Source organism: Lacerta agilis, chromosome 13 (genome assembly GCF_009819535.1).
Source record: "Lacerta agilis isolate rLacAgi1 chromosome 13, rLacAgi1.pri, whole genome shotgun sequence".
NCBI classification, from domain to species: domain Eukaryota; kingdom Metazoa; phylum Chordata; class Lepidosauria; order Squamata; family Lacertidae; genus Lacerta; species Lacerta agilis.
In genome coordinates, this window is record NC_046324.1 from 43,239,223 (window position 1) to 43,260,377 (window position 21,155).

At 45.8% G+C, this 21,155-nt stretch overlaps 2 protein-coding genes across 2 annotated transcripts in view; one reads left to right on the forward strand and one right to left on the reverse strand.

Annotated features, from left to right (window-relative positions):
- Nucleotides 1-421: 421 nt before the first annotated feature.
- On the reverse strand, nt 422-13,231 carry ECI1 (enoyl-CoA delta isomerase 1). Its single transcript, XM_033167369.1, has 7 exons — nt 13,115-13,231; nt 10,288-10,404; nt 7,150-7,277; nt 6,167-6,313; nt 4,309-4,430; nt 2,053-2,231; nt 422-852 (listed from the first exon to the last, which is right to left on the reverse strand). The coding sequence occupies exons 1-7, from the start codon at nt 13,164-13,166 to the stop codon at nt 686-688; spliced, it is 912 nt and encodes a 303-aa protein (XP_033023260.1). The 5' UTR covers nt 13,167-13,231; the 3' UTR covers nt 422-685.
- Nucleotides 13,232-14,390: 1,159 nt separating this feature from the next.
- Nucleotides 14,391-21,155, forward strand: part of PARN (poly(A)-specific ribonuclease) — a 50,123-nt gene continuing 43,358 nt past the window's right edge. The window contains exon 1 of the mRNA XM_033166891.1: nt 14,391-14,542. Coding sequence (XP_033022782.1) covers nt 14,524-14,542 — 19 coding nt within the window. The 5' untranslated portion in view covers nt 14,391-14,523. The remainder of the gene's footprint in view (nt 14,543-21,155) is intronic.

Consider the following 21,155-nt stretch of genomic DNA (forward strand, 5'->3'; position numbering starts at 1 on the left):
TTCCATAGTTTAACTATGTGCTATGTGAAGAAGTACTTTCTTTTAACTGCCCTGACCATGGACGTATGATAATAAATAAATGATGCCCAGTCTCCTGTTTTTAAGGCATAATCACCACTTTGACTCCACAGACCCTGTTAAGTAAGTTTAAAATAGTTTACTTACTAAATCCAAAGGTCTGGTACATGTGTTGTTCCATGCAGTGGCAAGGGTGTTGCACAAGCGTGTTGCACAAACCAGGGCTGGGGGAACCTTTTAGCCTTCCAGCTGCTTCTGGACTACAACTCCCATCATCCCCATCCAGAATGGCCAACGGGATGGTTTGATGGAATTTGTAGTTCAGCGGCACCTGCAGGGCCAAAGGTCACTCAGCAACTGGCCCTAAGCCTATGGCTGCAGTTAGGAAGAGACCAACCACAGCCTCTCTTTTAGCTGATTTATTGACCGTTCACATTTTGCAAAGTTGGTTCTTCCCAAGTGCCCGAAAAGCAAGCCTGTGGCTAACGTGCCCCCTGCAGAACGGGCCTCAGCCCCACTTGCCCGCAAGCTGAGATCCAGCATCCAAAGGAATATAAACCTCAAGAGCAAAACTCTGTGCAAAAGGCACAAGCTGGGAAACAAAGGCGCTTGAGATAAACAGTGATGAGGTCAAGGGACCAGGAATCAAGGCTGCCCCGCTCTCAGGTCAGGCTTTCCTCTGCTTCAGCATCTGCATGTACATCTGGAGGGATTTCTGGATAGAGTCCCTGGAGATGAAGCGCACGAAGTACTGGATGTCGGCTTCACGGTGCGCCAGGAGGTGGTCCACTGTGGGCTTCCGCATCGAAGATTTGGAGAGTTGGCGGGCATGGTCTGTGCAGTAAGAAGAGAAAGAGAGAGAGCGCATGTCGAATTGCGGCCCAGTGTCATGCATGCATAGGAGCAGCGGGAGCAGGGACGTCTTCACCCAAGGGTGCAAGGGGTATGGGGCACCCAGGCGCCAAATTCTGGGGGGGGGGGGTTGCCCGGTGCCCGCCGCTGAAACCGCCTAAGCTCTTAACTATCTACCTATTATGAAATAATAAATAATTTTGATCAAGCTAGAAAAACAAAACACATATAGTTATTACCGAAATGTATACCTACTGTTTCACTAAAGGACTTCCAACTTTGTGCGCTCATTTACCAAACACGCACACGCCAAGCCAGCGCTTGTCATTCACAACGGCGGCGCTGTTCAGACTTGGGGGCGCTGGGCGGATCTTTGCACCCTGACGGCGCATATGCTAAAGTGGGGGTGGGGCAACAGCTGGGGAACCCCCAAAAGGAACCCATAAGGGAAGAAGACTTAGAGCCTGGGCAGTGCTGGTGGGATGACGGTGAGGGGGGGGGGGAAGACTGGAAGGAGGAAGTGTCAGAAGCTGAAGAGGTAACAGGGTTTAGTGAGCAGGAAGAGGCTGCGGCAGAGAGAAGCCCAGAAGCAGAGGTGGAAGCAGAGGCCAGAGAGCAGCGGGGCCAAGAGGCAGAGATCAGGCTGGCTGTTGAAGATGCCAGCGGGGTCTTCCCCTCCTGCTGCGACTAGTTCCCCTCCCCCTGGTCTCCCAGAACCTGAAGAGGTATGAAGAGAGAGGAGCAGAGACAGACAAGGTGTTTGAGCCTCAGATTGCTTGGGAAGGAAGAGACATGGAGTGCGGGGGACTTTCAGTTCCCACAACTGCCCGCTTGGGGAAAGCCCTACTGGAAAGAGGTGTTGTGCTCACTAGGCCTGTTTTCTTCATTTGAATAAAGAACTTAGCTTACGGATATCTTGCAAGTTACTGCTGACCTCCTGACCCATGTGATCAGAAGCCTTTTTTCCTGGAGCCAACCCCCCCCCCACCTTGCTGCCAATTCCCTCAATTATTGCCAACACACCTTTCTTTCACCACTAGGGTATGAAGCAGTGTGGTGTAGTAGTTAAAGCAGGGTTGGCCTGGTACCAAGGAAACCTTCCCAGCTATAGGACGTTATTTGTTTTAGAATGCGTATTTATGGTGCAGGATTCTGGGGGCGGGTGTGTGTGGGCTGCCTCACCTGGAACGGCCAGCCACTGGGCCATCACCTCTGCAGCCACCTTCTGGATATTCTCTTCGGGCGCCAACTCATCCACGATGCCAACTTTGAGGGCATCAGCGGCAGGGTACAGGAGTCCCAGCTGGATGGACCGGTCCGTGGCTCTGTGGCCAATGGTATTGATCATTGTGTCTTTAAACCTGGCAATGAAAGAGAGAGAGAGAGAGAGAGAGAGAACTGAGACCTATAAGCACATGTGGTGGAGCTGCCCCAAGAGAAAAGTGTTCTTGGACAAAAGTAGTTTCTGAGATCTCATTGATAATTATTTTTATTAAAATTTATATACCACCCTTCATCTGATCCCAGCGTAGCACTTAACAACAATAACCTGCTGCCGAAATACACATTTAAAAGGCCATAGATTTTTTAATCAGCAAAAGGCCTTGATATAGAGGAACGTTTTCACGTGGCACCTAAAGATATGTAGTAAAGGCGCCAGAAGAGTTTGGATTTGATATCCCGCTTTATCACTACCCGAAGGAGTCTCAAAGCGGCTAACATTTTTCTTTCCCTTCCTCCCTCACAACAAACCCTCTGTGAGGTGAGTGGGGCTGAGAGACTTCAGAGAACTGTGACTAGCCCAAGGTCACCCAGCAGCTGCATGTGGAGGAGTGGAGACGCGAACCCGGTTCACCAGATTACGAGTCTACCGCTCTTAACCACTACGCCACACTGGCTCCCCCAGAGGCATGGGAGAAGAGGAATATTTATGCAAGGCGCCTCAAAAATGTATAATGAAGGTGCCAGGCAAGCCTTCCTGGGAAGAGCATTCCACAAACGGGGAACCAGTACAGAAAAGGCCCTTTTTTGTGTTGCCACCCTCCAAATCTCTCATGGAGGGAGCACACAAAGAAGGGATTCAGATGATTATCTCACGGGCTGGGTTGGTTCATATGAGGAGAGGCCATCCTTGAGGTGTAACAGGACAAATGAGCCACCCCTCTCTTTGCCAGATTATTTAGAATTTGTTTGTAGATTTGGACTGAGATCTGAATAGCAAGGAACTCATCTCGTGTTTTTTGACAGCAGCCTCGGCCACCGTCACCTTTGATCTGAATAATCTCTACTATTGGTATTCCAAGACTTGGCAAATCGCCAGTCTGGAGGAAAAAACAACCCTCGCATGTACTGAAAGTGTCCAAAGGCCAAAGTACTTATTCATCAGGAGACTAAGTCCCACAGCTCTATGTGAGTTTTTGGATTTAGTACAGCTCAAGGTTAATTTTTATCTTCTTTTTCTTCTGGGGGGAAAAATGGCAATTTAGATCATTGGACTCTTTCAGTAATTATAGATTACACACCCTTTTCTTCTTGGTAGGTTTTGTTATTGACTCAGTGCCTGTATCCTCCATATTTTACTGGCAATTGTGACAACAATCTTTTTCTCCACTCATTTTTTCCTCTCTACCTGCCTGTCACTATCATCGTTATTATTAATTAAATTTGCATACTGCCCTTCATCTGTAGATCTCAGGGCGGTCCATAACATAAAATACAGTATATATATAAAAACACACACAAAATGCACAATAAAAATAAGAGCAAAAACAAGCGAATAATTCTCCCAATCATGATTAAAGTGCAGTAAAAGGCAGGGAGGCAGGAGAGACATTCAAGCAGGAAGGAACGAATGACAGGCTAGGTAGTGCAGCCAGGAATTTAAGCTGTGCTGAACATAATAATAATAATAATAATAATAATAATAATAATAATGGTGCTAATACCCTGCCCATCTGGCCGGATATCCCCAGCCACTCTGGGCGGCTCCCAACAGAATTACCGTATTTTCCGGCGTATAAGACGACTGGGCGTATAAGACGACCCCCAACTTTTCCAGTTAAAATATAGAGTTTGAGATATACTTGACCGCAGATTCTCCACCCGGCGTATAAGACGACCCGCGACTTTTGAGAAAATTTTCCTGAATTAAAAAGTAGTCTTATACGCCAGAATATACAGTAATGATAATAATAATAAAAGATAAAACATTAGACATTAAAAACTTCCCTAAACAGGGCTGCCTTCAGATGTCTTCTAAAAGTCAGATAGTCGTTTATTTCCTTGACATCTAATGGGAGGGCGTTCCACAGGGTGGGTGCCACTACCAAGAAGGCCCTCTGCCATGTGGTTGGCTGTGCCAGGGTTCAGAGAAACCTTGAGAAGTCGCAGTGAATTGTGTCCCACACCCCTATTCTTCTTCCTCCTCCACCACCTCACCAGAAAGGGGCAACAATTCCCAGCTTCGTCTCGTTCAGCCCAATGCTGTACTTGGGATTATCGGCCATGATCCTGTAGTCACAAGACATTGCCATCAGGCAGCCGCCTGCGGGACTGGAACCCTGGGAGAAAGCAGAGAACAGGAAATCTAGCTGAACGGTGGGGAGCCTTGGGCCTGGGAGCAAAGGTGGCCCTCTGGGTCTCTCTATATGGCCCTTGGAACTCTCCCCAAGTCGCACCCCTCAATGGCTCTGCGTCACACCCAGAGTGTTTCTGCTCAGCTGGAATGTGCCCTTGAACGATCGCTTGTCTGGATGATGAGAGGGGTATGCAAATAAGGTGTAACATATGAAACCATTGCTCCACCCCTTTCTGACTCTGGCCCCGCCCACCGCTGGCATGTGGGGCTGGAGTTTGCCTATGCCCGATTATGATGATCCCGAGCTACAACCACCACGTGTGCCTTTAAATAGCTAAGGCAGGCTTCCTCAACCTCGGCCCTCCAGATGTTTTTGGCCTACAACTCCCATGATCCCTATCTAGCAGGACCAGTGGTCAGGGATGATGGGAATTGTAGTCTCAAAACATCTGAAGGGCCGAGGTTGAGGAAGCCTGAGCTAGGGTATTTAAATTGTTTGGATACTTAGATCAGGCATAGGCAAACTCTGGCCCCTCCAGATGTTTGGGACTACAATTCCCATCATCCCTGACCACTGGTCCTGTTAGCTAGGGGTGATGGGAATTGTAGTCCCAAACATCTGGAGGGCTGGAGTTTGCCTATGCCTGACTTAGATCGTTAAAACCGGGGAAACAACCAGGTCTTTCTTGAACTCATCATTTCCTCGTTTTATTCCTGGGTAAACCTGCCTGGTGAAATAACCATTCGTAGCTGATGTTTTCAGTGTGTATTTTTGCCATTTAAAACAGGGCATTATTTAGATGGTGTTGGGGCAGTACCTGAATTTATGCAGACCGCTGTATGGGAAATGCATCCGGAAGACCAAATGTATCGAGGAGCTAGTGATCTGACACGGTTACCCTTCCTGCCTTTGTTCCTTCCCCGCTCTTGTTAAGTTTCTTAATGGTGTGAGAATCGTCTTTAATATCCTGAAAACATTGGGAGGAGGTGAAGCCCCCCCCCCCCACAGCTGCCTTAATCAGTTGTGCAGGATAGTGCTGGGTACCTTCTTGGATGTTGGACATTGTTTTGAGAAAGTGAGGCATTGGGAGGGGGTGGCTAATGGATGTAGCCAGTCTTGGAAGCCACACAGGCTAGCTATAAAATCGGACCGGTTTGGGCAAAATTTCTGAGAAGCTCGTGCACGGACTGACCGGCCGCAGAGCCGTTCAAACTGAAGCTACCTCTGGGAGTCACTTCGCCGCTTCTTGACGGCTTCCAAGTGGCAGATTGAAGTGCTTCCTTGGTATGTAAACCTTGCTTGCTGTTTTAGAATAAAACCTTTAATCTCTCACTCACTTTGTATATTTTGTATTGCTTCTGAATCTCATTTTAAAAGACCCACCTTGCCTTTGGCAAGACAACCGCTGCTTGAACTGCACTCATTCCTAAACCCGCCCCAGGTCCAAGCCTGCAGCGTTACGATAGCTATACATGCATGTCTGAACTGCACTGGGGTGTGCTTGGAATAGCCCTCTGAGCAAAGAGCTAAAAACAGTAGCGGCTTGTCCCTTAGGGCAAATGGGGCACTGCCCCACCAGCCGCACTCTGCTCTTCTTGCTTACCGCCAGTGGCTGGCTGGCTCTGGCGCCACCTACTGTCAGCCTCCCTGCCTTCCACCCTACCAGCCACCAGCGGCCACCGGCTTAAGGTGATAGGGAGTAAATAAATGGAACTTGCATTGATAGCTGCAATGGTCACCAGGCTGGAATTGTACAGAGTAATCCACATCTCCTGCACGGCTTTCCAGAACTCGGCGTAGTGCTCCTCGCTCTTCCCACACATCTCGGTGATGTCCAGGCCCCCGGAGAAGATTTTGGGGACAACCTGGGGAAAGGAAACGCATCTGTTATAGCTGGCAACGTGCATCCCTGCTTCACTCTGAAAAGTCCTACGGGCCGTTTTCGCCCGGCTCCCAGAAAGAGGAGAGGTCTTGTATCCAGGGTTGGCTGGTGCTAAGGGTTGGCAGGGTTAGGCATCTGCCAATCATCATCATCATCATCCTTGCCTGTGCAATGGAAGCTCCCACCCAGCATAGCTTGCCCCCCACCAGCCAGCAAAGATGGACCGAGAACCAAACGGACGGTTGTTGTTTTTTCCCCTAGATGTCACCTGTACCTGTGGCAGTGGCCCCAAGGGCCATAATGAATGTGACAATGTGAACCCCTATAAATCCTTGAATATGCTTCTATAGAAGAGTTATGGTAACCTGTTGCTTTAAGAAACTGGTGATTTGGCAAGAGGCCATCCCCACTGGGATAGAAGAACAAGCATTAAGTTAATCACAAAGACGCAGCTCATAAGTTGATACATGTACAAAGAGCTAACACAGGTTCCCATACATGCAGACTTAACAAAATGTAACAGATCTCTGAGAATCAAGGTTTAGTTAGCAATGCTTATTGTGCATGCGTATTAAACTAGGATGAGATTCTACATGCGTACTAAACTAAAATGAGGTAATGAAGAACTTGATTGGTTAATTTGAAATCCTTTGTTTGCAATGTTATAAATGTCCCTGCCTGGACCTTTGGACGGGGTTGCAGGTTTGCGAAAAGATCCCACTGCTTTGCAATAAGTAATAATGGACTCCTAGCTCCTCTAGTCTCTGAGTTTTATTGGCGTAGCTCAGAAGAGAGGCCATTTTGGCCATTACAACATACCGAGGTCAGGATGACACCGCGGCACGCTTTGTTGTTCTCCAGCTTTTCCAGGCTTATGGAAAACTCCGTCAGAAACTCCAGGCTAAAGCTGTTAACCGGTGGGCTCTTCATCTTCATCACTGCTACCCCTGAACGGGAAACACAAGGGAAACAAGAGTCGCTGCCAGAGATTAGGAAGTCCACCAACCTCAGTGTTGTCTACACTGACCGGCAGCCGCTCTCCAGGGTTTCTGGCAGGGGTCTCTCCCAGCCCTACCAGGAGATGGCGTTGGGGACTGAACCTGAGTGCTGAACCTGCAAGACGGATGCTCTGCCATGGAGCTATGGGCATTCCCAACGATCAAGACCTAAGCACGCTGCAAACAACTTTGAGGAAACATATGAAGGCAGCCCAGTACAATACAATACAACACCTTTATTGGCATAAATAAAACAATAAGCATAAAACCATCTATATATACTGAAATTCTAAAACATACAATGTATAAGAAGGAAAGAAAGGAGGGAGGGATCTTCGGCAACCGCTATTGTGCAGACCAGAACACCCCAGATTTTACTTCAGAAATCCTGGTCAAAAATCGGGCCATAGCTCTAGTGACTTCAGGAGAATCATCGCTCAGCAAAAAATGAACTATGAGTTGTTTATTAGAGGGGACCCTGGGCTATAGAGAGGACATCAAAGGATCTTCACGAAAGGTATTTAAAAGAGGGCAGTCCAGAACGATGTGGTCTATAGAATCAGGTACATTCTGACCACAGATGCAGAGTCTGTTCTGGAAGGGGGTACCTCTAAACCTTCCAGATAGCACAGCGGACGGAAAGGCATTCAAACATGCAATGGAGTAACCAAATCATAAAAGTAGTTAGGCATCCTTCCGTAATGGGGTTGCAGTCCCAGATAGGCAGGGGAGCACACAGAAGGGGAAGCCCAGTATTGGGAAGTTTTCAATGTTTGACATTTTGTTATGTTTTTATATGTGCCGGAAGCTGCTCGGAGTGGCTGTGGAAACCCAGCCAGATGGATGGGCTATTAATAATTGTGGGATATAAAGCTGTCAGTCAAGTCCAATATTCCAAGAGAATTAACTGCCTCTATGTGGCAGGCAGTTTTGTCAGTTGGTCGGTTGCTGCAAGGAGTGTTAAGTGGTAACTGCTGGGATGCAGTCTTCTCATGACTCACGAATCTAGCATATAGTTTATCTGTTATGTAACCTAAGCCTGCCTTCAGGAACAACGCTGCAAACCTGAATGAATCTGATAGTAAAGTAAAGGTAAAGGGACCCCTGACCGTTAGGTCCAGTTGCGGACGACTCTGGAGCTGTGGTGCTCATCTCGATTTACTGGCCGAGGGAGTCGGCATACAGCTTCCGGGTCATGTGGCCAGCATGACTAAACCGCTTCTGGCAAACCAGAGAAGCGCACAGAAACGTCGTTTACCTTCCCGCCGGAGCGGTACCTATTTATCTACTTTGTGCTTTCGAACTGCTAGGTGGGCAGGAGCTGGGACCGAGCAACGGGAGCTCACCCTGTCACGGGGATTCGAACCGCCAACCTTCTTATCGGCAAGCCCTAGGCTCTGTGGTTTAACCCACAGCGCCCCCCCCCCCGCGTCCCTTGATAGTAAACAGTAGTTTATGTTAATATGATTCAGATTCATGTGTGTTTTCTTTAAGAGGGACAGAAAGGGATTTGAACCAGGAAGGTATAATTATTGCTAGGACTCAAAAGAGTTAGCAACCCGCTTGTCGCTGCACAAACTCAAACAGGGGATCGTTTAAACTCTGCTAAATTATATAAACGTTTCAATTATAATAATAATTAATCTGCATGGCTCTTGCATCAGGCAATTTATATTTCCATCTATGTATTGGAGAGCAGCCCTGGATTGAGGCCTACAAAAACAGCAACCAGCAGAGGGAGAAACAGCTGAATAATACAGATTGTGCATTGTCTACTCTGAAGTATTATTGCATAGGTAACTGACAGAGGGGTAACTGGGGGTCCCTTTTACCTATTTTCCTTTTCTCCTACGTTTTTTTCCAGTTCATTATTATTGCCTTTTTATTATTCTCTCTTACTGTGTTTCGTTAGAGAGGGTGTGAGAAGAGAGGAAGGATCCCAGGCGAGAGCTAGGAGGGGGGCCACCTCTTTATGGAATAAAAGTTAAGATACAGCGGTAAGAGACGATATAGTTCTCTCTTCTACCTTTTCAGTTTCTTTTTTAATTATTATTTCCTGTAGCTTAGTTTGCTTTGCTTTTATTGTATCGTGAATATCTCAGTAAAACTTTATAGCAATTTTTGTTTCCAGCAGACAGGTGCAATATAAATACAAATAAATTATTATTATTATTATTATTATTATTATTATTATTATTATTATTATTTAAACGTTGGACCAATTCACAAAGAATGGATCCATTAATGCTTCCCAGCCGTGACAGCTAAAGAAAACCTGCACGTGCAGAAGCAGTAGACCTATGAAATGATGTGTGCTGGGAGCCAACACAACCTCTCCCAAAGAATCCTGGGAACTGTAGTTTGCGAAGGGTGCTGGGGCTTGTGGCTCCATGAGGGGTAAAACTGCAGTTCCCAGGATTCTTTGCGGGAAGCAAAGAATGTGGTGTGTGGTGTGTATGTGTAAATGTGTGGTGTGTATGCCGCCACTGCTTCAAAGAACCACACAAAAGGATGTGGATAGCTCAGTTGGTTAGTGCTGATAACGCCACGGTTGCAGGTTCGATCCCCATAAGGGAAAGCTGCATATTCCTGCCTTGCAGGGGGTTGGACTAGATCAGAGGCGGCCAGCTCCCAAGAGACTGTGATCTACTTACAGAGTTAAAAACTGGCAGTGATCTACCCCCTTTTTTGCAGTTCAGGTCGAAGTTGTTGGGCTTTTTTTAGGGAGAAGGAAAGCCGTTTTGGGGGGATGCAGGGCAACAAAAAAATTGAGCTTTTTTTTAGGGGAGCCAAAGTTGGTGAGCCAGTGACCTACCAGTGATCTACCACAGGTGTCCAGTGATCTACCGGTAGATCACGATCTACCTGTTGGATGTGCCTGGACTAGATGATCCTCAGGGCCCCTTCCAACTCTACATTTCTATGATTTCTATGAAATGCAAGCCTGAGGGGGATTTACCTGTGCCCTCATCCAGTTCCACCAGGATCTTGTTGTTGCTGAACGACCTCCTCTGGGCAGCAGGGCACCTGAGTCTCTGGGCGGCAGTTCGGCCATGTTGAAACTGAAGTAAAGAACCTGGGGAGGAAATCCAAATTATTACCAGCTTGTCATTGCCAGGAGACTGGCAGCTCAGCTGCTGAGAGCCCACTGCCTTGGGGTGACAAGAATCAACATTTTAGGAAATGATGAATCCTTGCCTTTTTTTATTCTTTCTGTTTCTCCTCCTCTCATAAGCAGCTTTTCAAACTTCCTTTCAGAAGTGGCTTTCTACATAGTTCAGGCTGCTGCTGAAGAAACGAAGGCACGCTTTAATTTTAAAGCACATCCGAATAACTTTCCTTCCCTCAAAGAATTCTGGGCACTGTAGTTTACGCCTCAGAGTTCCAACTCCCAGAAACCCTTAACAAGCCACAGCAGCCAGAATTCTCCGAAAGGAGGAATTGTGTTTCAAATGTGCTTTAAATGTATATTGTGTGCCCTGTCTTTTGCTTTGTACAGTATTTATGGCCTCTAGATGGGTTTTCCTTTTGTAATATTGAATTTATTCTGTATTGTTTATTTTTTTGTTATTCAGAATTTACTGACACGTTCTGTATTTTGTAGGCGCGCAGATCACAATTTCCAACAACAATGCGTTGACAGGAAGTTGTTTTTATTAAACAAGTGTTGTCACACAATGAACGGACAATTTCCATGGATTCCTGCAGGAAAATTTCTAATGCATTGCTGAACACAAAATTTTGAACCCAACATGGCAAAAGAAACCCGGAAAACCCTCTGAAACAATGAAAAATGCAAACAGGGAAAGGGGGAAGAAATGCCCTCCTCTTTATTCAATCTCTCCCTCTCCCTTCTTCCAACCATGGTTTCTGGTGAACCGGCTGCTGCAGACCAGCAAAACACAGACAGCAAGGCTTGTTTAAGGCTGCTTATTTTTTACAGAACTACCGTATTTTTCCGTGTATAAGACTAGTTTCCCCCCCTAAAAAAATAATGTCAAAAATGGGGGGGTCTTATACTCAGGGCCATCTCTTCCCCCCCCCTTTCTTAAATCTGAGTCCCCCAAAATAGTCTTATACATCGGGGCGTCTTATAGACGGAAAAATACGGTACATGCAAGTCTGGATATTAGGGGTCTCTGAACAACTCTAAACACCTTTAACAAACTACAGTTCCCAGGATTCTTTGAGGGAAGCTGTGGCTCTTCAAAGTGTTAGGATAACTGCTTGATATGTACATGGGAGGGGTAGTACCTCTGGTGGGGGACACATCATGCTCCTTCTGGGGTAGTTTGTCCATCTTTGGTCCCCACCCTGCACTCAGCTCTCACCTGTGGCTCCTAGAAGCTGTCAGCATGAGACAGCGGCCACAACCCCAGGAACGGCTTTGGCTGACTGGCTAAACCAGGGGAGGTGAGCCCAAACCCTCGGTGAGTTAAGTCACTTCCCCTGCATGTGAAGACAAACTCCAGCAGTTTGAGAAGACCAAGAGTGGGTCCAACAGTCAAGGAGGCCGTTCCTGCACATGCCGTAGAGCAGGGGTCGGCAACCTGCGGCCCATGGGCTGGATGCGGCCCACAAAGACTGTTTTACCAGCCCACGAGCCGCCCGCAAACCGAGCCGCCCGCTCGGCAAGTCTTCCGCGCACTGCGCTAAACCAGCACAGCGCAACGCGGGGACTCGCCGAGTGGTGCCGGAAATGGCACCTGCGCATGTCCAGACGCCGAAAATTGGGGCTCATCCACCTGGAAAACTCTAGAAGGAAACCTCTGATCCTAAACCTCCGCTGCCTTGTGGGATATCTTGGGGGGGGGGGGGAGAAAAAGGCTAAGGAGTAAACCCTACACAAATCTGGAATGGAGTCCCTATGGTGGTTGCATGCCTCCTTCCTTCCAGCTTATTCCTTCAGCCAAGCTGGTGTCAAATGTCTTGCTCTGCTTTCCTTTGGACAACATCAGCGATGCTGAGAGGGGGGGGTCTTGTCATCTGGCCAGCCCAGGACCCCCCCATACACACTGCCCAGGCGTGCACACCCCCTCCCAGTCACACTCCATTGTCTCTAGAGACAGGCAGGTGCCAAAATCAAAGCACAGTACAGGTGGGGCCTGATTTCCAAGTGAGAAGACAGGGAGGGGCTGTGTCTCGGATCTGGTGTCCGGGGACCCCATGCAAAATGCCCCTTCCCTTAAAATCCTCTTTCTCGGATGCTGATGCTGCTTTGCACGGGTTCTGAAAAAAAAAACTTTTAATGGGGTTGTCCTGCTGATTTTAGAGCAGATTTTGATGCTAACCACCTCGAAGCCTTTAGGAAGGAAACGGGGAAAATACGTTGCAATCCTTTGAGACGCCCCCCCCCCAAGTTTCGCTGAACTAAGGGGCACTTGCTTCCGAGTAGACGAGGCTAAGGCATCTGAAGGCGGCCCTGTTTAGGGAAGCTTTTAATATTTGATTGATTATTGTATTTTAATGTTTTGTTGGAAGCCGCCCAGAGTGGCTGGGGTATAAATACTGTAAATAAATTGTTGTTATTATTATTGTTGTTGTTGTTATTAAGGGCGAGGCTGCCTGCTGGTCTTCCGAGGAGGCCTGAGGCCCAGCAATGATCTCAAAGTCACCCTTGCAAAGGTGGGCTGGAAGGGGAGCAGAGCGGGGAACCCCCCCCCTCAACCCGCCCACTTCACGCCCCTCGACGCAGCAGATGCAGTTGCAAAGCCGGCGCTTTGCACTTCCCCGGAGCGCTTCTTGCAACGCCCCGACGGAGCGGACCGAAGCGCGCCGGATCGTACCTGAGTAGCGGAGCTGCTGCCAAGCCCGGGACACCGTCGCTGCAGCCGCCATGTTGCACGGGAGGCAGGAGCAAGAGGAGGAGGGAGGAGGAGGGTTGACCCTGGCGGGCGAGGCCGAGATCCGCCCCGATCGCACCCTTTCGACGACGGCTTCTCCGCCTGCCCACCCGGGAGAGCGAGCAGAATCCCTCCACGAGGACTAGCCTCTGGCCCGGGACACAAAGCTTAAAACAAGAAACGGAGACCGCAGGTTCTGCGCGGTATCCTTGGTTGCGCGTTTACTCGCGAGTAAAGCCGCGCCGAGTCGCACCCGAGGATGGGGCGCAGGGGAGGCCCGTCGCCTGACCGTACTCGTCGTCGGGCTGCTAGATTGCCCGCGTGGCAGGGAGTTCCGTAGATAGAAGTGCCTTTTGGGGATGCAAGAATGGCACCCGCCTGTCCTTGCCTTGTTGCCCCACGCTTGTGGCAGCCCAGGAAGGAACTGGCCGCGGGGTGCCCGGACCTAGTCATTTTACTTATTTTACCATTTAGTATTTATTTCAAGCACGCGCCTAAAATCATACCCCGCTTTTCGCCTGTGTCTCAACGTAGCTTACAAAAGTTATAAAACATCCAATGCACAGAATTTAAAACGTCGGGAAACCAAGAAGGTTCGTGGTATGTTTTTAATTACATTTTTGAAACCTCTCTTGCAAACTTTGTGGTATTTTACACAAGGGGAGGTCTATAGACTTATAGATCTTAGATGAGCACTCGTGGTGCAAAGACCTCCTGAAATAAAACTTGTTTTGACCTCGACGCCGGGAACTTTGCAAATGACGGTGCCATGCCTGTTCTCTCCCCATAGGATTGGGGCCCCTTTACACTGAAGGCGCCTTGACCCACGAGTCCTTCTAATCCACTAACACTGGAGAATCGGGGGATTTTTTTATTTTATTTTTTAACCCTGAATCTGTTCATGCACACGCGCGGAGCGCCTATATTAACTTTCCCGTGCGCACGTGTCGGACCAGGCGGTACACAAAAATCTGGGGCGCCTTTGCAGCCGTATCTCTCTCGGGATGCCAAAGATTCTCTTGCTTGCAACCCATCAAGTCTGGGCAAAAAGGGAAGGGCGGCGGAGAGGCTTCAGGGGACTCCGCTGGGCATGCGCGAGGCGATTTTGCGCACGCGCCTGGGGAAGCAGCCTTCGAACGGTCTTCGCTTCTCCCCGGGAGGGGGTGTGTGGTCACGTGGGCCGCGTCACGCTCTCGGGCCAGAGGGGAGGGAGGAGGGGGGTCGCCGGAGTGGGGTTTGTTTCCGGAAGTGCCCGCGCTTCTGCTGGGCCTGAGCCGAGGCCTGACCCGGCCCGCGGCTCTCGCTGCTGCTACTGCTGCTGTCGCTGAAGCCGGAGCCAGCCAGCCGCAGGGATGGAGATAACCAGGAACAGTGAGTCCGGCTGGGCTGGGGTCGGGGAGAGGGTCAGCAACGAGAGCGCCTCTGAGCATATGCAGAGTGGCCTCCCCCCGCCCCTCCTCTTGGCCGCCCCTCAAGGCGGGCTGAATCTCCTCCCTTTGGGGTGGGGATGGGGGAGGCCAAGGAGGAAACCTGCCCCCCCCGAACAGGTGGGGTGGGCAGAGGCCCAGATCCTGACCCTTCCTCCTGCTGCTCAGGCTGCCCCTGATTCCTCCAGGCTGATATTTCCCCCCTCCCCACACATCCTTTATAAAGTCCCCACCTCCACCACAAAAAACCCACAACACCCTCCCCATTCATAACCAAAGGCTCTCCCTGTGTCCATTGCTCTCCCACATTGCCCCCATTTAATAGTGCACTTAATGTATTATATTGTGTTTTAGGTTGTCTGTTTTCTTGATTCTTTCTCTACTGGTTATTGGATCGAGATATAGATAGATAGCACCCCACCCCCCATTTTATTTTATTTTATTTTATAAAAAACACGACTGGCTAGAATACAAGAGGAAATTGAGAGAACTGTGACGCTGAGCACCGTGTGCAAAAAGCCTCTGCTGGGTGTGTTGGACGGGATGGAAAGACCCCTCTGTTGTTTTCATCAGCTTAAAAAAAAGATTATGCTGGAATGAGCTTGTTTTGCGTGGTGGCCATCCACGTGCACAGTACTGGCTTTCGGTCTGTCGCTGCAGTTATACGTTGTAGTATGCCGGCTAGGATATGATTTATAAGAAGCAGAGGAAAACAGGGAGATGGAAGCAGGAGATCAGTTTCGTTTTCTGTCTAATGTGCTGCTTGCAGTCTTCTCCAAAGCAACGGGTTGGCTACTGTGAAAACAGGATGCAGGACTAGATGGGCCTTTGGCCTGTTCCACAAGGGGTCTTTTTCTGTGTGTAGGTTTAGTTGTACAGTTGGAGTGGAAAAAATTCTTACTATTGCTCTTACTATTGCTGTCTCAACACACACACAAACCCCAATTTTGGAAGCATGCTGCTTGGAGCTTTCTCCTCTGTCCACACATGTTGCAGGCCATAGCATTGACAGAAAAAATACTGAACTACTGAAATGCACTGGTGGTGTTGTTTTTAAAATCAGTCATCTGTCATGCAAGAAGCTGGATTTACAACTTGCAAGCTTGGTTTTTGATGACACCCATTGACAGTTAAACTGTGGTCAGTGACTGAACTAAAACCATTCATTATTTTTTTTTTTCTTATAAGATTTTATTATTTTCCAATAAGACAAAGAAAAAACAAAATACAACATCAACACAAAACATAATAAACAATATACATAATGAACATAAAAACAATAACAACAATAAAGGCATAAAAAGAACATATACAAACCTTAACCTCTATCTATCTGTATACATTTCTTGTTTCTAACTTCTCTATTTGGGGACTTCCCCCGTTCCCTCCCCTGTCTTCAAAAAACGAATACTTCTTCAAGGTAGCTTTATATATTATTCAATTAACATTTACCCAAATTTTAATATACTTAGCTTTTACTTAGTCAAATATCTTAATAGCTATGTATCTTATCTTAACGACCTATCTTCACATATTTTGACACATACGTCTTTCACATAACAGAAATTCCTCTTACCATTTATATCTAACACATATCTACCAAAGCCGATATTCTGTCTAATTCTGCTCAAATATTCAGTTTAACTGATTTAACTAAATAGTCTTTGAATTTTTTCCACTCCTGTGACACCTTCCCCTCCCTCTGGTCCCGGACTCTGGCGGTCAGTTCTGCGAGTTCCATATATTCCATCATCTTCATCTGCCATTCCTCCACCGTTGGTATCTCTTCTCCTTTCCAAGTTCTTGCCAATAGAATTCTAGCTGCTGTTGTGGCATACATGAAAAACACTCTATCCTGACTGGGTATCTCTTCATTGGTTATGCTCAGAAGAAATGCCTCTGGTTTCTTACAAAAGGTAACTTTCATTACCTTCTTGAGCTCATTATAAATCTTATCCCAGAAAGCACTTACCGCTGGGCACAACCACCACATATGAAAAAAGGTACCTTTCGCATGTTTACATTTCCAACATACATCTGACATTTTGGTATTCATCTTGGCAATCTTAACTGGTGTCAAATACCATCTATAAACCATTTTCATTATGTTTTCTCTTAAACCATGACAAGCAGTAAATTTGATACCTTTCTGCCACAATCTCTCCCAGTCATCCATCATAATATTGTGTCCTACATCTTTTGCCCAGTCTATCATTGACGATTTAACCAATTCATCTTTTGTATGCCACTCTAGCAAAAGATTGTACATTTTGGAAAGGTTTTTAAAGTTTGATTCTATCAGTTCTGTTTCCAGTTTTGATTTTTCTACTTGAAAACCAACTTTTTTGTCCATTTTGAATATTTCATGAACCTGGTGATAATGCAGCCAGTCGGGGACCTGACTTTTTACTTGGTCATAGCTTTTTAGCTTAAAAGAGTCCCCTTCCTGCTGCAATATGTCCATATATCTTAACCAGTTTGCAGACATATTCGGTCTCTTATATGCCTTGGCCTCCACTGGAGAGATCCATCTAGGAGTCTTTCTCTCAAGCAGGTCTTTGTATCTAGTCCAAACCTGATATAGGGATTTTCTAACTATATGAGACTTAAAAGTTCTGTGGATTTTAACCTTGTCATACCAAAGGTATGCATGCCAACCAAACATGTTGTCATGTCCCTCCAAGTCCAACACATCAACGTTCTCTAATTTAAACCAATCCTTTAACCAGCAAAAGGCCGCAGCTTCAAAATAAAGCCTTAAGTCCGGCAGGGCAAAGCCTCCTCTCTCTTTAGAGTCTGTTAAAATCTTAAATTTTATTCTTGGCTTTTTGCCCTGCCATATAAATTTCGATAGGTCCTTTTGCCATTTCTTAAAACAGTCTAGTTTGTCCAAAATTGGTATGGCTTGGAATAAAAACAGCATCCTTGGTAGGACATTCATTTTAACCACTGCTATTCTTCCCATTAGCGACAGTTTAAGTCTTGTCCAAATCTCCATATCTTTTTTTATCTCCATCCACAATTTTTCGTAGTTATCCTTATACAGGTTCAGATTCTTGTTTGTGAGATTGATACCTAGATATTTTACGGATTTAACAAAATTGAGGCCTGTGGCTTCTTGTATTCTTTGGATCTGTTCTGCACTCAAATTTTTACCTAAAACCTTGGTTTTCTGCTTATTTAATTTAAAGCCAGCTACAAGTCCAAATTGTTCAATTAATTCCAAGGCTCTGGGGACACTGCTTTCTGGTTCTTGCAGGGATAACATCAAATCGTCTGCGAAGGCGCGTAATTTGTATTCCTTCTCTCCCACTTTAATTCCTTTTGTCTGTTTATCTTTCCGAATCATATTTAGAAGGACTTCCAGGACCGTAATAAAAAGTAAGGGGGAGATAGGGCACCCTTGTCTTGTTCCTTTCTCTACTTCGATCTCCTCCGATATCACACTGTTTACAATGACTTTTGCTCTTTGTTCTGTATAAATGGCCTTAATGCCATTTAAAAAATTTTTCTCCAACTCCCATCTTTTCCAAATTCTTTTTCATAAATGTCCAGGATACTTTATCAAAAGCTTTCTCTGCATCGACAAACAATAGTGCCGCATCTGTATTTATGTCTCTCTCCAGTTTTTCTAAAATGTCCACAATAATTCTCGTATTATTGCTTATTTGTCTTCCTGGCAAGAAACCTGCTTGGTCTCTATGTATATAGTCTTTCAACACTCTTTTCAACCTTGTAGCCAAAACATTTGCAAAAATTTTATAATCCACATTCAAAAGGGAAATTGGACGATAATTTTTCATTAGAGTCTTATCTGTATCTGGTTTTGGAATCAGTGTGATAAAGGCTTCTTTCCACGTCTCTGGTGCCCTATCTCCTTCTAGTATTCTATTGCAAACTTCTCTTAACGGCTGCGATAGCCAATCTTTCAGTGTCTTATAATATTTTGCTGTTAGTCCATCCGGTCCTGGAGCCTTCCCCAATTGCATATTGTTTATTGCATCTTCTATTTCTTGCGTCGATATTGGGTGGTTGAGAGTTATTAATTTTTCCTCTGGGACCTTTTGCAATCCATTCTTTTCCAGAAATCGGTCTATCTCTACTTCTTCTATCTTCTCCTCCTTGTACAGTTGCTTGTAAAATCTCTGAAAACACCATCTGATTTCCTCCGGTTTCTCTACGTTTTTTCCATTTACTACCAATTTGCTGATGACATTTGCCTTTTGTCTTTTCTTTAATTGCCAAGCTAGTAGTTTTCCACATTTATTAGCAGATTCAAATGTTCTTTGTTTCATCATTTTCACTTTCCATTCAATATCTTGGTTCATAATATTCGCATATTGGGATTGCAAGTATTTGATTTCTTTTTGGATTTTGACACATCTGGGGTGTCCTCTTAGTTCCTTTTCCTTTTCTTTGATTGATTTTAACAATCTCTCCATTTCTGCACTTTGTTGTTTCTTCTTTTTTGCCTTTTCACTAATGAGGAATCCTCTCATTACCGCTTTACTTGCATCCCAGGCAATCCTTTTCTCCACTTCTGAAGTCCAATTAATCTGAAAATATTCTTTCATCTTTTTCGCCGCTCTTTCTACTAGCTTGGTATCTCTCATCAATGCGTCATCCATTCTCCATCTAAAAGAGTCCTTGGAAATCATTTTTAGGTTTACCTGTACCGGATTATGGTCTGAAAGCGTTTTAGGGCCGATTTCTGCCTTTTGTAATTTTGGAGCCAATTCATTCGAGATCCAGATGTAGTCTATCCTCGACCATGACTTCTGAGATTCACCGAAATACGTTGCCTCTGTTTCTGTGGGATTTTTTAATCTCCATGAGTCCACCAAATTCAAATTGTCCACCATTTCAAAGAAAGTCTTTGGGAGTTTCCCATCATTTGTTAATTTTGTTCTTTGAGATCTGTCCATTAATGTGGAAACTGCCCCATTAAAATCTCCAAGGCAAACTACCTTATAGTCCAAATAATCCAGCAGCAAGTCATGTATTTTTTTGTAGAAAATCGACTTTCCATCATTTGGTGCATAAAGTCCCAGAATCAAAAATTTTTCGCCTTGTACGTTGATTTCAATTGCGATGTATCTCCCTTCTTCATCTTTAAATAGCTGTCTTGGGCTATATTTCTCCTTTGCATAAATCACTACTCCTCTCTTCTTGACCTTGTCCGATGATATGAACTCTTGGCCTAATTTTTTGTTCTGTAGTAGTCTTCTGTGACGCCGGACTATGTGGGTTTCCTGTAAACATATTATGTCCAAATTCTTCTTTTCTATGCTATAAAATACTCTGCGTCTCTTTGGTCTCTGATTCAATCCCCGAACATTCCAAGTCATTAACTTGAGCACCATTTCTTTGTTTATTCCTCTCCTCCAGTTGCCTGTCCTTTCTTATCTTATTCTGGATCTTGGCTTGGTCCTGGTAATCCCGGCGGTGGTGGGAATACTTCTGGAAACTTGTAGAGCTGTGCTGGGTCCAATGGAGTTCCTTTAAAGAATTCCAGATGCTTGTCCAAAAACTTTTGCTTTTCCGCCAAGGACCTTATTCTTATCTTTTTCCCTTCAAACGTAAATGCCAGGCCTTCTGGGAATTCCCAACTGAAGGAGATTTTTCTTCTTCTTAGCTCCGTCACCAGGTCGTTATAAGGAGCTCTTTTATCTAAAAAGAATCTGGGGATATCCTTATAAAAAATTACTTTGTTCTGCTGTACCACCAGGTTGTTTCTGTAGTGTAAATCCAGGAAATAGTCTCTGTCGTGTCTATCATGCAGCACAATCAAACAGTCGCTGACTGTTTTAGTGCTTTTCTTTCCTCTGGAGCCTCTTGGTCCAAATCTGAAGGCCTTCACTATGCGTGCTGAGACGTTTACCTCTTCTAACTCCCAAAAAGTTGAAAATAGTTCCACGATATAGGCTTTTAGGTCTTCCCCCTCCAATTCTGGAAGACCCCTTAGACGGATGTTTCCTTCTCTCTGATGTAGTTGCAGAAAAGCAAGAGACTCTTCCACAGTTCTCTGTCGTGTTCCAATATTTTCTATCTGCTCCAAATCTAAATTGTCCAATTTTTCCTCCACCTTTTTTATTTTTTCTCTGACCACTTTAATTTCCTCAGAGTCCTTTTTTAACGTAGTCACCTCCTGCCCAATTTTATTAATTTCTTCTCTGTTCTTTCTTACATTTTCCTCAATTTGGCCAATTGATTTTTCTAAAGTCTGGGTGGAGGTTTTAATATCAGCCTTAATATCCACTTGGAGTTTTTCTATTGCAGAGTTAACTGTAGTATTCACTGATGCACCAATAGTGTTCACCGATTCTTGTGTTTGCTTCAACCCTTCGGTGACACTTTTCAAACCTGCTGCAATTTCTGCCACACTTGCAACCAATTTCTCCATTTGTTCCTGTAGAGTTAAGGAAACAGAGCCTTTCCTTTTTTCAGAGCCAGTTCCTTTAGATCTAGTTTCCATTCCCTGTGGGCTCTGCAGCTGTAATCTCAAGGTCACTCCAGTTGCTGTAGTAACTATCTCAGACATTCACAGCAGAAGACCA